Raw genomic sequence first — 15842 nt, forward strand, 5'->3', positions numbered from 1 at the left:
TGCAATTTTCTTTGTCTTAATGCTTTTTTTTTTTCCTTCCTACAGTCTGGCTTATGCGATTCCTCCATTTCAGGGTGTTAGGACATGTTTTCTTTTCTCCGGAGAATACGTATGTGGGGGGGCTTTGGTTTTACAATTGACCCGGATGCCGTAGTAGACCAAGTCTTGGTACTGACATGTCTGCTTGAGGAGTCGCATGCTGCCATTTTGCTAACGGCCTTGGCGGTTTTGAAGATTACTGCGGATTATCCTGCACTGGGATGGAGCGATCAGTGTAGCCTTTTGTCAAGCAGTGGCTATCATCAGTCTTTATTTAATTTGGCATGGCTCATGCTGACTAAGATATTGTGCTGTCTCTTTTGGTCATGTTTTTCATTTCTTGTTGTTCCAATGAGTATTACAAATTGCTTTTCCTTTTTCTTACTGTGCTGGACTTACCTATGCATACTTCTCTCGGGCTCTGCTAGGGTGGATTTTTGGGGGGTTGGAGGACCCTTTTCTCTGGGGGGTTTCTGTGAGGTTTTGGTTTTTACAGTTTGGTTATTGGGTGGGGTGGCTGGAGGATACCTTAGGATGGTTATGCTCAGGGTACTGCAGCACATGATCAGAAGATGTCCGCCTCTTGGGTCCTGTATTATCCACCTGAAGGGAGACGGGCTTGTCATTTGTGGGCTGCAGGGGGGTGATGGCTTTTAGGTTTAGGGATGGGCTTAGCTATTGGGATGGGTTTTATAGTGGTTTGTATAGGATGGTTTGGTTGGTTGGTTCACTTTGTGTTTAAGGGTTTTATGGATTGAGAGTAAATGACATACAGAGAGAGTGTATTTTGCTTGGAACCTTTTTATGCTTGCCACTGATTTTTATATGGCTTCCATTGTATAATCCTTTTTCTTTTCTCTCTTTATTATGGGTTGTGTGTGCTTCTCTACTTTGGGACATATATATGTTTGCAATTGTGTCTCCATGCTTTCTTCTTTTATATTATTGATTACACTTAGAAGGCTTCTCTAATCAATATTATGTCTCTAAATGTTCGGGGAATCTTGACCCCAATTAAGAGGAAGCGTCTCCTCCAGTTGGCACATAAAAATCAGCTGCAAATTTTCCTGCTCCAAGAAACCCATGTTACTGATCAAGAACATGAAAAGTTGAAGGTTGGGTGGGTTGGTCAAATTTTTATGCTTCTTATAACTCTAAAAGTAGAGAGTTTGATACTAGTTGATAAAAATTGGCCCTTGCAGGTTGAGAGGACTCTGGGGAATGGGGATGGGCGCTTTGTCATCCTGTGGTGTTCTTTGTATGGTATAACCTTCAAGCTTGTTAATGTATGTGGTCCTAATGCTGATCAGTCCCTGTTCTTTGGACTTTACTGAACACTGTTAATACCTGTGGCTATCAACATCTTTGTATGGGTGGGGATTGAAATGTGTGCCCTTATTTGGCTATTGATAAGACCTCTTTACCTAAATCAGGGCTGGCAGGTCCAACCTGTATTCAGGGGATGTTGGATTCGTGGTCCCTTGAGCCAGCTGAGACAGATGAAGACTCACCGTGGGGAGGCCCACTGTGGATGTCGAAGCCGGGAGACCGGAGGGATCTTCACCACTGGAAGCCTGAGGTCCCTCCAGAAGGAGCCTGTGAGGACCTGAGCCGCTTGGACTTAGGAGGGGCCTCCTGGACGAGAGCAGGAGTCAGGAACCAGTGGAGCAAAGCCGGAATCAGAAGCTGTGGACGAGCCGAGGTCAGAAGCCAGTAGTCAGAAGTTCAGGTCGATAGCCAGAAGACGAAGGTAGCAACTAGTAGCTCTCAAAGAGAGTGAACCTTGTTGCAAGGCAAGGACCCAGGCCTAACTGCAGGGTTTAACTATCCCTGCAGCGTCTGACGTCATCTAGGGCCGTCCTGCCTGTTCCCGCGCTGGCCCCTTTAACTCTGGAGCTCTTGCGCGCACGCCTAGGGGCGGGGCCAGCCACAACGGATCGGCGGCGTCTCCCTCGAGGAGGGAGCGCCGTGGGAGAGGCCCCGACGGGCCCTGCCGTCCGGAACGGAGCAACAGCGGGCCGGGCCTGCCCCGAGGTGAGTAGAGGAACCGGGGCATGGCCCGATACCGTAACAGGGGTTTATGGCTGAATTTAACCTGGTGGATATTTGGAGATTTTTGCACCCGGGAGAGAAAGACTATAATGTATTATTAACCTTGTCATAATATGTATAGTAGGCTGGACACTTTTTTTATGCTCCCTGTCGATGGTCCTTTATTTTCCTGAAAGTAGTTTTTTAGCGAGTGAGTTGTCAGATCATTTTCCTGGGTAGATTTCTTTGTCCATGGAGCATGGAAAACCCAAAGTTCTCTTCTGGAGGTTGAACACGTCTCTGCTGGGTGATAAAGCTTTTCCTATCTTGCTTAAAGAATCAATTGAGGAATATGACTTGCATAACCCCCCAGATGAGTATGCTTCTGCTCTTCATTGGGAGGCCTTTAAGGCCTTTTTTAGAGGAAGACTTATTAGTTTCACCAGCTACCGGCAAAAGGAAAAGAAAAAAGCAGGCTCTTTTGCTTCTCAGATTAAGAGACTGGAAACTTTGCATAAGTGCATTTGTTCTGTTAAAACATTACGATTGTTGGAAGCGAAGAGGGTGGAGTTGAAGGCTCTGGAAGTTTGGAGAATCTATAAGGCTTTAAAGTATACAAGACTGAAATATTACGAGCATGGGGATAGACCTAGTACTTTACTGGCTTGTTTGGTAAAGAAAAAAGCTGGTAAGTCCTTTATTTTGAAACTTAGGATGCCTACTGGTACTATCACGACCAAACAAGCCAAGATTGAATCTCTGTTTGTGCAGTATTATTCTATATTATATGGACAATGGTGTGTCTGATGTAGATAAAATTAAGGGTTTTCTTGCCAAATTGCAGTCACCTTAGATATCAGATGAGCAGAGGGTGCTGCTGGCTGCGCCTGTGTCTTTGCTTGAGATGCAGGAAGCAGTTGGGGCACTTCCTGGCAGTAAATGCCCAGGGCCAGATGGGTTCCCTATTGAGTTCTTTAAAATGTACTTTCAGGAGTTGTCACCTTTTCTTTTATCTGTATTCTTGGATGCAGGTAACAGTGGTCAGGGGCTTGGTGGTTTGGTTGACGCCAGTATTTCTCTGATTCACAAGCCTGGGAAAGCCACTATGGAGTATAGTTCGTATAGACCTATCTCATTGTTAAATATGGAGTTCAAGATCTTTGCTAAAATTTTACAATAGAGATTGGAAAAGGTACTGCCTAGTCTTGTCTATAGAGATCAGACAGAATTTGTTAACGGTAGGCTGTCTACTTCCAACACTAGGCGCCTTTTTAATATTTTGCATCTGACCAAATACAGGGGAATTAACAGTCTGATAGTTTCTTTAGATGCGGAAAAGGCCTTTGATAGGCTTTCTTGGCCTTTTTTATTTGAAGTACTTAAGAATGTAGATATCCCAGACAGATTTATTGGGTGTATTAGAGCCACGTATTCGAACCCCAGGATGTGAATTGTTATTAATGGCTCTCTTTCTCCTTTTTTTAGTATTGGTTGTGGCACAAGGCATGGGTGTGCCCTTTATCCCCATTGCTTTTTGACTTAGCTATTGAACCTTTGGTGGCAGCTATAAAACAGCACCCTGGTCGTCATGGCTTTTGGTTTGGAGGCCGAAAACACAAAATCTCATTATATACTGATAATGTGCTGATATATTTAACCAATTTTTCAGTCTTTAGGGCCAGGACTGTTGGAGGTGTTGTCTTCCTATGGGGAGTTGTCAGGTTACAAAGTAAATCTGAATAAGTCTGAATTACTTTGGGTTGTTTCTCATGTGCTATTCCCAACTGTCTGTCGGTCTTTCAGGTGGTGGGGGATGGCTCTAAATATTTGGGCATTTTTATTCCCAAAGATCTCAAAGACCTCTACAGAACAAACTGCAGTATGTTGATTAGTAAAATAAAACAAGATCTGCGGGACAGGAAGTCCCTTTCAGTCTCCTGGGTTGGGCGCGTTAATCTTTGAAAATGAATATTCTGCCCAAACTCCTTTATGTTTTTCAACATGTTGCTGTAACGTACCTGCTAGTGTCTTTGAAGACCTCCATAGGAGCATGTCTAAATTTATTTGGTAGCATAAACAGCCACGGATCAGGCTTAGTAGCTTGTGGCTGCCAAAAAATCAGGGTGGTTTGGCTTTTCCTAATCTTAGATTATACTTCTGGGGCAGCTAGGTTGGCTTGTTTAAAGGTGTGGATTCACAATATAGCCACCGCATATGTGGCTGCCTCTCGAACGGGAACAGGTTTATTTATTTATTTTTATTTAAGGTTTTTATATACCGGCATTCATGAAATGATCACATCATGCTGGTTTACAAATAAACAGGGGTGCAATAAATACATCAAAAACAGGTTGATGTATTGAGTCTTACTGTACCTCCTTTCTTACCTTCCTGTTCGCCACATGTGCGTCGTATCTCTAGATCTAGTCCAATAATTGCATACACACTGGGGAATGGAGATAGGGTGCTCAGATGGTTAGGTGGGGAGAGGGAATTTGTCCCCCTTCTAGCTCCTATATATGGCAATCCTGTTTTGTCAGGTTGCACATTCTCCCTCGATTTTAAAGCTTGATGGGATAATGGGTTGTGTTTTGTTTGCCAGTGTTAAGATGAGGATGATACTTTCATGTCCTTTCAACAGTTGCAGGAGCAGTATGACCTGGGTCCCTACTCTCTGGCATCATATATGCAGTTGAGGAGGGCTATGGAACTATGTTTTGACTTAGCCAAACCAATAGTTTAAGGATAGGACAGCTGAGATTCGAGCCACAGAGCAAACATTTTAAATAAAATGTTATATGGAAGCCTTATTATCAATATTATAATCTAATATCTTGAAAATTAGCTGTATTACTTTATGAAGCATTGAGTTTTACTTTTGGTTTACCGACACGTTCTTTTTACGATGCTGGATATTGTGCCTTACATGATATGTGCTTCGTTATTCGTGTGTTAATGCCTGAAGATGTTTAAATAAAGAATTAAAAAAAAAGAAAAACTGTTGGAACACCGAATATGTTTTTTGGGTGCATGGGCAAGCTCCTTAGCTTAGTGGAGCTCACGTGTGCACAAATGCAGTAACTGTGCTACCATGCCCTGAGGGATGGAACATCCTCACTCCACCATGTTATCTTGGTTCCACCTCAAGTTACAGCATCTCCAAGAGGGAGCACAAGTAGCAGTGCGGAGGTCGAGTATGCTGCCAGGCCCCAGGGGGTTTCTTTATGGCCACTAACGCCTCCCAGAGTTAGCACCTTCAGGGCACCACTAATAAGTGCTTCTTAAGGCAGTGCTAATGAGCCTGAGATTCTACCTCCAGAGAATGCTCTTTAGATCCCTTGCACCAAAGTTTTGAAAATGCCAGACTAGAGTGGAGCTGATATTTATATTTATAAGGTTAATAGTAAAGACTATACATATGTAACTGTTACATGGTAATAATGCGACAGATAAAGACCCAAATGGTCCATCCAGTCTGCCCAGCAAGTTGCTAAGGGTAGTAACTGCCGCTCTGTGCAGGTTACTCCCATGCAGACGTGCACTAAAGGAGTAGCCTAGTGGTTAGAGCAGTTGGCTACAAATCGGGGACGCCAGTGTTCAAATCCCACTGCTGCTCCTTGTGACCTTGGGCAAGTCACTTCGCCCTGGGTTAGCTCAGTTAAAAGTTTAGATTGTAAACCCTGTGGGGATAGGGAAATAACCTACAGTACCTGAATATAATCCTCTTTGAAGTGCTGCAAAAAAGTGTAATATTAAATAAGTAAATAAATAAATAATAAAACCTTATTTCTTCATTTCCATCCTCAGGCCACTGAGGATCCCCAGTTCTTATCCCATTCTTGTCCCCACCACCTCTTCCGGGAGGGTATTCCAGGCATCCAACACCCTGTCCGTGAAGAAGTATTTCCTGGCATTGGTCCTGAGGCAGCCCTTTTGAAGTTTCAAACCATGACCCTAGTTCTGCAGTTTCTTTTCCATTGGAAAAAGTTTGATTTTTTTTTTGTGCATCCTTAATACCTTTCACCTATTTAAGAGTCTGTATCCTAACTACCCAGTTCCTCCTCTCCTGCAGGGTATACATATTTAGGTTTTCATAGTTGCTCTGGTGCAGATCCCACACCATTTTGGTTGCGTATCTCTGGACTGCCTCCGTCCTGTCTCTATCCTTTTTGAGTGATGATCTCCAGAACTGAACACAGTACTGTGGGTGAGGCCTTACCAAGGACCTGTACAGGGGCATCTCCACCTCCCTTTTTTCTGCTAGTTATGTCTCCCTGTGCAGCACAGCACCCCCCCCCCCCCCCTGGCAGAGGCAGACTGACAGCAATCCATGCCCCCAAGGCAAGAAGGGTCATTGGCTCTTAACCACCCATATGAAGTTAGGGGAGAATGCTGTGGGCCCTTGGGCACTGCCCTGTGGCATGAACAGTCAGTTCTCCTCTGGCCTGAGCCACTGCCACCTCATACTGATTTTCTACCTTCGGATCATCAGACACTTCCACCCTGAGGACTTGTTCTTGGACCGTGCACATCAGTCTTTTGCCCCATCGCATGCAGCTCCTTTGGATTACTGCGTCCCAAATGCACGATACTACACCGCTTGTCACCGAGCCCTAGCTGCTTAATCTTTGACCGCTTTTTGAGTTTTCTTAAATCGCTCCTCATTCTCTCTGTTCGTTCAGGTATGGCCCGCTCTGTTGCAGATCTTAGTGTCATCCGCAGAAGGACAAACTTTTCAGGTGCTGTTTCTCGGGGGGGGGGGGGGGAACGGCTCACGGCGTAGCAATGCGGGTTGGGCCAGTTCACGTTTTGCATTTTAGTCTAATGCTCGGATATAATAGAATTGCTTTTTCCTTCAGTGGAACCGGGGTCGTAAATCGTGCAACGTTTTCATTATTAACCAATGCGTCTGTGTCACCTGCTCCCACTTCCCTATTCATTTCCAAGAGTGTGAAGCTGTTGGGAGGGAGTAGCCTGAACCAACCTCTGCTTTTCCAGAGAAGGCAATACAATATGTCCTGTGGGATCTTTGGAGGGATCAAAGGGGACTAGAATTAGCTTAATTGGTCCCTAGAGTTCAACCCTACTTCACATAAATATATGCGCACATATAGCTGTCAGGCAGTGAATAGCCGAGGAGCTGAGAGTGTGCATTTTTAAGCATTTATTATCCTAATAAATGTATTCTCTCTACTAGGGCTGTCCTGTGAGGCGCCTAGGGGGGGGGAGCAAATTATGGGCAGCTGCCAGGGGGCCCCCACACTTTAGGGATGCTCCAAATCACCATGGTAGCCCCATTCTCAACACTACAATTTCCTGCCATGTGCATCAGCTTTCCAGGTCCTCACTGTGGTTGACTCACCCCGGGCTCTGTGCCCTCCAGGGTTGTATTTAAAATTCTGGCACCCATAGGCAGAGGACCGAGGGTGAGTGGTTTCATCCCCAGAAATCAGAGAGCAGCTTTTTGCCAGCTTCAGAATTTGCTGCCCTAGGGTTAAATCTGGCCCTGGCAGCCTCCTAAGGGCAGCCCTGCTTGTACATGACACAAGGTATAGAAATCCTCCTGGGGGAGGGGGAGTGGGGGGGGGGGGGGTGCAAGCAATTTGTAGTCAAACTTGGACCAAAGAGATTTCAACCTGGATCAATGGAATTTTTTTTATTTCATTCAGATATGCTGGGGGGATTCACCTGGCTTTTCCTTAGTTGATCTGGGTTGGAATTGGAAAGAGATCTGAAAAAAAAAAAAATCCACTTCTGATTTTCTGAAAACATGAAGTGCATCTAACATCTGATTTGCTTCAGATTTTTTTTTTTTTATGTTAGGTGTGGTGGGGGGAACAAAGGATATTCCTTGAAACAAATGTTCAATGAACAATCTGCTAAATGTTCAGATCCGTGGAATTATTTATTCAGCTTATTTTGAAGAAGAGTGCACATGAGATCAGAAATTCAAAGAGGCTACAGGAAGGCTAAACTGGGGTTATAACAAGCCAGCTAGCCATGGACAGAACCCACAAGCTCTCCTTTGAGCAGGGCTAGTAGAGATTTTGATTGAGCTTAAAGGGAAATAGACTTTCCACCTCCTTCAGAACACAATAAAAGAAAGATACGCACAGGCATGGAAAGGCCAATATAGGTCTTCCTGTATATACATTGCATGACAGCTTCCCAAAACAGGAGGGGAGAGCAGGTAGGGGTCTACAGACTAAACGGAATAGGGCTGGTTCACAGAGAGAGGCCTTGGCCAAGCGTCCCTCAGCTCATGCTCATGCTCTAGCTCTCATCACAAGCCCAGTTTCCCTTCACAGGCCTTCTGAGCTGCAGAGTTTGTTGGTATATTTTGGAGCTAACTGAATGCATATACAAAATCTCTGTAGTTATTTGTAAATGTTATCAGCATTCTGAGCAGACTGTATTCTGTGATCTCTAAAACCAAATGATTGGTAGATCAGATGAGGTCAAAACAATCTCTGCATGCCAGTGAGTGCTATAGGCATAATTCTCCAGAATCTCCTATTCTAGGAGACCTTTCCTTGCCTGTTTCTGGCCAGGCACGGATTTTGTCCTTTCTTCTCCCTGCCCTTCATGGTTCTCAGTGCCTCGGAGTCTCCTGATATCAAAAAGTTTGTTGATGCCGAAGAGTTAACAATAGTCAATGAGGGCAGAAAAAAGACAAAAATTGGCCCTTCCAGTCTGCCCCATTTGTGATTCATGCACTTGTGGTAGATAAAGCATAAATAATAAATTCCCATCCTCAACCCAACACCAGCTCCCCAGCCTCATGCTGTCTGCCTGAACTTTCATATCCTTTCCCACCGCTGTCCTCCGTGTCAGTCCCAAGCATTCCCCAGATGTTTTTAAAAGTACTGCCTTGCCTCCACCACCTCCACTGGGAGGCCATTTCAGGCCGCATTTCCTCTGTGATTCTTGCAAGAGCAACACTTCCAAGGCACCCTTCAATGTATCCTTACCAAGTTTTCCAATCTACACGGCTCCCAAAACCAGCAAAGCCGCTGTCCAAAACATCTGCCCTCCCATGCTCATTGGCCACTTCCCGTAAACATGACCTCTAGAAAGAGGGGGCAACACGCAGTGTCTGCTGCCTGTGATGTAAGCAGTGTCCGACAGCGCAGGTTCCTGAGTGAGTTGCACACGACTGGAAGAAAACAGCTTGTTTACATGCAGTTGCTTGCGTCGTTTGCTTTTACCTTTCTAATGACTTGGTACTAGGGCACTAGAAGTAAACAAACCTGCAGCTAATTATTAGACTTTGAGAGCTCTGCTGGGTAGGAGATGGTGAAGGCATCCCTGAAATGAGATCCAACCTGCTGGCTGCAGGCTCTGTTAGTGCAGCGCTTCCCAGCACCTTCTCCATCTGGGGACGGTGACAACTCTCCTTGTGCTCGCGTCCCCCTCCCAGCCAGAGAACCACTGCGGACCTCGCAGACGGGGGGGCTTGCTGTAGTACAGCCATCGTTGGCTTTTCGGCTAATGTCACCTACCAGAGCTGGAAGCTTGGAAAGCTATAAATAATTTCCAAAGTAGTAAAAGGCCTGCGGTATTTCTTGCCTTTTCCTTTGTTTCTTGCATGACTGATTGTGGTGCGTCTTCTCTTCCCACAGAGTTCTGCCCAGTCGTTTTCAGGAAGAGGCTACTCGGTAAGTCTTTCCCTGCTTTTTTTTTTTAGTTCTCCGTTTTCCACTTGTGGTGGGGTGTTGTTTTGCAGAGGGTGGCTTACCTGTTGGTGGATGCAGGGCAAATAGAGAAGCAAGGGATAAAGTGCAGGAAGCTGATGGCGAGTGACGGCTCAGGACTGTCTCTTCCCTGCAGCTCGCCGAAGCTCAGGGCGGGGAACGCTTATACCCTGGGTCCTGAGCCTCCGAAGTTCAGGGGTGCAGGAAAAAAAAAAAGGAAGCACAGGAGTTCATCTTTGCCAGACAGAGCCAAATATCCCCTTCAGATGCCCCTCCCCCCAGTTTATTTATTTTTACAGCCTGAGAAAAAAATGTCATGGGATGAATATTATTGGAATCTTGCAAAGAGAAAGCTATGTGTTTATTTGTATATAATCATTGGTTTTAATTGTGTTGTACATGGCTATGAAGAATTCTGGAATGGAGATTAATACGGTTTTAAGTTAAATGCAAGAGAGAGGCATAAATACACATGAAAACATACATCACTCCCAACCTTTGCCCATTAACTAAAGGGCAAACGTCTTCCTGCTCCTGAGTGAGAAGAGGCCTTTCTAGCTGCGAGCTGGTTACAGAAAGTCTTCGCCTCTTGAGCCCTGAGACGCGCCGTTCTGCTTCTAGCAAACGTGAGCGCCTCTTAAAGTGACGACGTGAACCCCTGGAGCTCTTTTTTTAAATAGTTTTGGTGCGGGCGTCACTGTCGGAGGACTTTAGCCCGACACCCACCTGGCCGTGCTCAGAGCAGTGCCCAAACCTCTGAAAACAAGTGAAACCCTAGCAGACGGAAGTGAACCCTTCCTGCCAGTATTTTTAGCAGCCAGATGTGTGCAATCGGTGATGTGAATGTGTACCACTTTCTATAATGACACAACACTAGCCTTATCTTTTGGGCTTAACACAGGAGGAGACAGTAAAAGCTGGCATTTAAATGTTGGCAGGGCAGCTAATGTTGAGAAAGCCAAGGAGGGAGCAAATGTGTCTTGTCTGAGCATCCGAGGACGTGGCCTCCTTTTGGCTTTCGGTGATAGATAATTCGGCTGTGAGTGCCCCGTGCAATGGCAGTTCCGAAAGCCAAATCTGGCAGCACCTCACCAGCCTGATGGTGGAGTGGAAAGGTATCCAGCAGTACTCTGAGCTGCCGGCAGCCAGAACAGCTGTAATGAAATGTAGTTACTGCTTGTCTGGTTTTGGCTTTGGTTTTCGGTCCACTTTCTCCCCCCCACCCTAGATATAGATAAATTAAACCTTACAGAACTGGGGAAACTTTTATAAAGGAGTCTGCAACATTTTCCAAAAGCATCCTGTTCCCAAAGGGTTCAATAAGGGTAATTAATTTACAAAGTAAGGGGAAAATAAACAAATGAAAACTGTTTTATTAGTTTTGCATTTAAGATAAGCGTGAGAAAGAGCTGAGTAATAGCTTGGCTAAAAGTGGCCTGTCTGCGGCTTATGAAGCAAAGTCCAGGCCAGATCCATTTAGGCTGGTATGGGACCCATACTGGGACGTAGCTCCCAGCCTGCAAGTTGTCTCTGGCCGGGATCCTCACTTCTGTGTTAATCTCTGGCTTTCTCAGTGACAGCTGTGATACTTCCAGTCTTATCTTCTGTTGTAACAGGACAAGGTTTAAAAAAAAAAAAAAAGACTTATCAATCTATATTTATGTCACATAAAAAATAATTCAGGAAAAGTATCTCGTATCATGTCAGTGCATCATTTTGCATGTAAAAGGCCAGCAAGTCTTTTTATCCATTCATCTCCTCCCCACCCCAAAACACATGTTCAGCAGATAAGCAGCCCGGAGGTTAATGAAAATGACGATATGACAAGGAGCTGTTTCTATGTTGAACCCTGTAGAAGTAAAATGTCCCTCTTGGGATGATTTGTAGGCTGAGCTCAGTCCTTCCTCCCCCCCCCCCCCCCCCCGCAGCTTCAAAAGCTGGCGATCTCCCCTCCACTCCTCCCCGCCCTCTCCTGACACCCTCCATCTGCTGTCCAGCTCTTGCCTTTCCCCGGCCTTCAAGCACAAATTTCATGAAAACAAACTGGTTAAGGGTCATACTGTGGGGGTCAGCATGTGACTGGCTGCCCCGAACCCTGCATACGGAGCAGGATTTATGGATGCATAGCATAAAGTGGAGAAGGTGTTCACATGCAGATTATATAAATATTTATATGGAGACATCTATTTATCTGTGGGGTGATAAATGAGGAGCGTTGCACTCGGGAGGTAAATCTGTTGAGCGTCTGCATGGCACTGCACTGCTGCAAACTCCTAGGTGTGGTGCCACCAGCCAAGCTGCTGCCAGAACCAGCCAATCCACTCTGGGGGGGGGGGGGGGGGGGGGGGTTTCCCCTGTGGAGGCCCAGAAATCAATGTGTTTGATAATTTATAGCTTAAATGGCAGAGAGCAGGAAGGGCTAGAATGTGTACTGTTCTGTTTGCAAAGATTACCTAAGCCTGCTCTCAATAATGAATGAAGGTCTGTTCCCCCGGGGGAGCAATCCAGACCAGTGGTTAATGTGCATAGTGACAGGATTGGTGGGCTGGGGAGGGGAGGGGACGGACGGGAGGAGAAGCATTGTGCTGGGGCATTAGGATCCCAGCAAGATGGATGAATTTGACTGGATGTATCTTCATCTTAAAGAAACCCTTCTGCAGAGTCCGTGCCCTTTCATGGCAGTTGTGTTACACCAGAGGTGGGGAAACCTCCAGTCCTCCAGGGCCACATACCAGATGGGTTTCCAGGCAATCCCTAATGAATATGCATGAAATAGATTTGCATACATCAGAAGAAAGCATTGTAAAACGGTTTTTGACTAGTTAGGGGGTAATTTTGTAATATATTGTGCACATGTTATCCTGCACATTTCAAGCATGTAGTACACAAATCTTCTAAGCAAACTTGAAAATTCTTCCACCACATCTTCCTGTGTAAGTTTGCACCTGTGCTCTTTTCTTGAAATTTAAAGCTTATGCTTTTGAAAAGCCAAACACCACCTCCGATCAGTCTGGATAAACGTACATGCATACGTTCTGTGTCCTTTACCAGGCGGTGTCCGATGAGTGGGTGCCCCAGTCACCAGCGTGACCTACCAAAATTGAATGCGGTCTGGGTGTATTTATACTTATCCAGAACATACTTGCAAAGTTTACCTGCAAATCAGGCAGGCAGTTTTGTAAAAGACCATTTCTGCGTGCAAAACACTGTTTTATAAACAGAAGTCCCTTTGAAAATTACCCTCCTTATGATTATCATTTCTATACAATTTTTAAATTGTTTAAGTCTTGGTGACATGAGCTTAGGATTGATTCCTTTATTCTTGCAATCTGAAAAGGAAAGTTCTGATTCACTTTCTTCTCCTTGGCACAGAGAAGGACTCTATGTATTAGGGAGGACCAAGCCAAGTTCTCCCTTGGAGATGCTTAGGCAGGGCTGATGGAAGAGTATTTGGTGCCCTAGACAAACCTGGCAGAATCTCAAACAGTAGACAGATCCTATACTACTAACACGTGGCTATTCCTAAGTCTGATTATTAACAGTTTATGGACTTTCCTCCAAGAACTTGTCCAAACCTTTTTTTTAAACCCGCAATGCAGGCTGCCCTTACCACATCCTCCGGCAGTGAATTCCACAGCTTACTTGTGGTGGATTGAAAAATACTTTTTTCCAATTTGTTTTAAATGTGCTATTTACTAACTTTGAGAGTCCTCTAGTTTTTGTATTATTTGAAAGAGTAAATAACCAATTCAATTTACCCATTCTATTCTACTCATTATTTTATAGACCTCTGTCATATTCCTCCTCAGCCATTTCATCTCCAAGCTGATTAGCCGTAACCTCTCTAGCCTTTCCTCATAGGGAAGCTGTTTCATTCCTTTTATCATTGTGGTCGCCCTTCTCTGTACCTTTTCTAGTTCAGCTATATCATTTTTTTGAGATGCAGCAACTAGAATTGCACACCGCTCCCTCCTGCCAGTGACAGTGGCTCCATCACAGCACTCTCTTCTTCTGTGGTGGTATTGGCTGTGGCACATCACCCCTTCTGGGCCTCATGCTGGTGGGATTTTGGCACTGTAGGTCACTGCCTAGTTTGCCTAGTGGAAGCTCTGGCCCTGCCCTTAGGGATGGATGTACTAAAGTGCAGTCATTTTTGTGAGTCACTCACTGTGTGCAAAAAAAGAACCGGCCAATAGACGATGGAGAAAAATATTACATGGTGTTTTTATAGCATTGCCACTTCTCTCCTTCAAAATGTCTTTGTCTTCTTTTCTGTAGCAATGGTTCCCTACAGTGGACTGTGATGATTGTACCATCAGCTGATTGCACCCTGTACCTGCTTTTTTACACCTGACCTCTTGTACGCAATGTAGAATTAATTTCTTTGATCCTCTTTTACATTCATGTTGTGCCTAGGATTTAAGATAGCAGGGGCTTGAAATATTTTTAAATAAATAATAGAAGACATGAATGTGGAAGGTCATACATTAGCCAATTGTTCTTGCAGTCTGGGTGCCCCAAAATGAATAGACATCCCTCCTCAACCCCATAAATTGGTTTAACATTAGGAACTTCATTAGTCATGTTTTGGCTTTCCAACAAGAAGTCATGACTTCTGGTCCGTCCCCCCCCCCCCCCCCCCCCCCCACTCACTAACTGAAGTGCCCAGTTGAATGGTCCTGGAGCAGAGCATGCAGGCTCTGTGCTGGCTGCCTGATCTCCTCTGCAGTGGGGCTTGTTAAGCCTCGGTTTCTGTTTCCCTTGTTGTTCCTGGCTTCTCTTTTCCTCCCTTTGCCTCTGTTGCTGCAGCCAGAGAAAAGTAAGAGCAGGACTGTTGCTGGGCTAAACCACTCCCCGGGCGGTCGATGAGAGGAAGGTACCCCCTCTGATTTCCCGACTGGGGAGGGTGCGAGGGGCTCCTCTGATGGCTGTTGCTGCTGCACTGGCAGCATGGCTGTCTCCCCCCAGTCTGGTACCCTGAGCAGTTGCCCATCTCGCTTACCCCTTCCAACGGTCCTGAATAGGAGACTCCACGGTCGTGAAACAAGTCGTCCTGTCAAGTGTGGGCTCATCTTCCTCATGTGATCAGCACTTAACGCCACCTTCTAGATGTAGAGCTTTCCCCCCAACTTCAATATCCCCTAATCACTACAGTGCCAGTCATCGCACTTTTTAATGCACACTGGTGGAATGTCTGATCATCTCATTATCCGTCATTTTCATGCCCCAGCCAGCTGAGATAAGTCATCGAGGCTGCAACCATCCCATTTATCACACCTTAAGAGGCACGATTGATGGTTAATACCCAACGCGGTAAAGACCTTGTTTCATTTTAGAGCCTCTACCCCTTAGTGTCCAGTCTAGAGAGCACACTGTTCTTTCGGCTGCAGGAAGGCAGTGTAGTATTCGAAGCATCCCCGTGTTCAGGGGGAATTACAATCGGGTACAGTAGGGTAGGTCCCTGCCCCAGAGGGCTTGAGGTAACTGAGGGGGGACATGATCGGCCCAAAGTCACAAGGAGAAGCGAGATCTGACCCTTGCCCTTCCTGATTCTCAGCCCCACTGCTCGTAACTGCTGTGCCACCCCTTCGCGCCAGTCACATCCCATCACTCGTTGCTCCACCCACTGTGCCTGATTTTCTTGGCAGAAACTACTTCCGTTTTTTCAGTTAAGAATGGAAAGTACCCAACATTTGCACTCATGCCCCCGTAGACCATCAATGAGCTGAATAGACTGACTGGGTTTCCCTCAGCCCGAGGCACCGGCTTTGGGAGCACAGCTCTCTGATGTTGAGGCTTTACTTATCTCATCCGTGTGCGTTTGCACAACATCACAACAGCTGTTGTTAAACTGCAGACTCACATGGATGATATTGGCCTAGAACAAGATGTAAGTCTTAGGCAAAGAAAGCAAATGAGACCTTGGGATATGGAGGCCCCGGAGGGAATTAGACGCAGAGCTTGAATCAAGTTCAGAACACACACAAAGTACATTTATTTGGTTTCTTTTTAATGAAAGAAGAAACCATATATACACACCGATTCAATTTTTATCTGGAAAATCTTTTTGTTTCCAAT

The 15842-nt window shown here is 45.5% G+C and overlaps 1 protein-coding gene across 10 annotated transcripts in view; it reads left to right on the forward strand.

Annotated features, from left to right (window-relative positions):
- The window catches only part of FBRSL1 (fibrosin like 1), a 694486-nt gene that overhangs the window by 314737 nt on the left and 363907 nt on the right, over nt 1-15842 (forward strand). For all 10 annotated transcript variants that reach the window (XM_029619457.1, XM_029619447.1, XM_029619455.1 and 7 more), the window contains exon 4: nt 9693-9728. In XM_029619457.1, the coding sequence (XP_029475317.1) occupies nt 9693-9728 (36 nt within the window). The remainder of the gene's footprint in view (nt 1-9692; nt 9729-15842) is intronic.

This window comes from Rhinatrema bivittatum, chromosome 11 (genome assembly GCF_901001135.1).
Source record: "Rhinatrema bivittatum chromosome 11, aRhiBiv1.1, whole genome shotgun sequence".
Taxonomy (NCBI): domain Eukaryota; kingdom Metazoa; phylum Chordata; class Amphibia; order Gymnophiona; family Rhinatrematidae; genus Rhinatrema; species Rhinatrema bivittatum.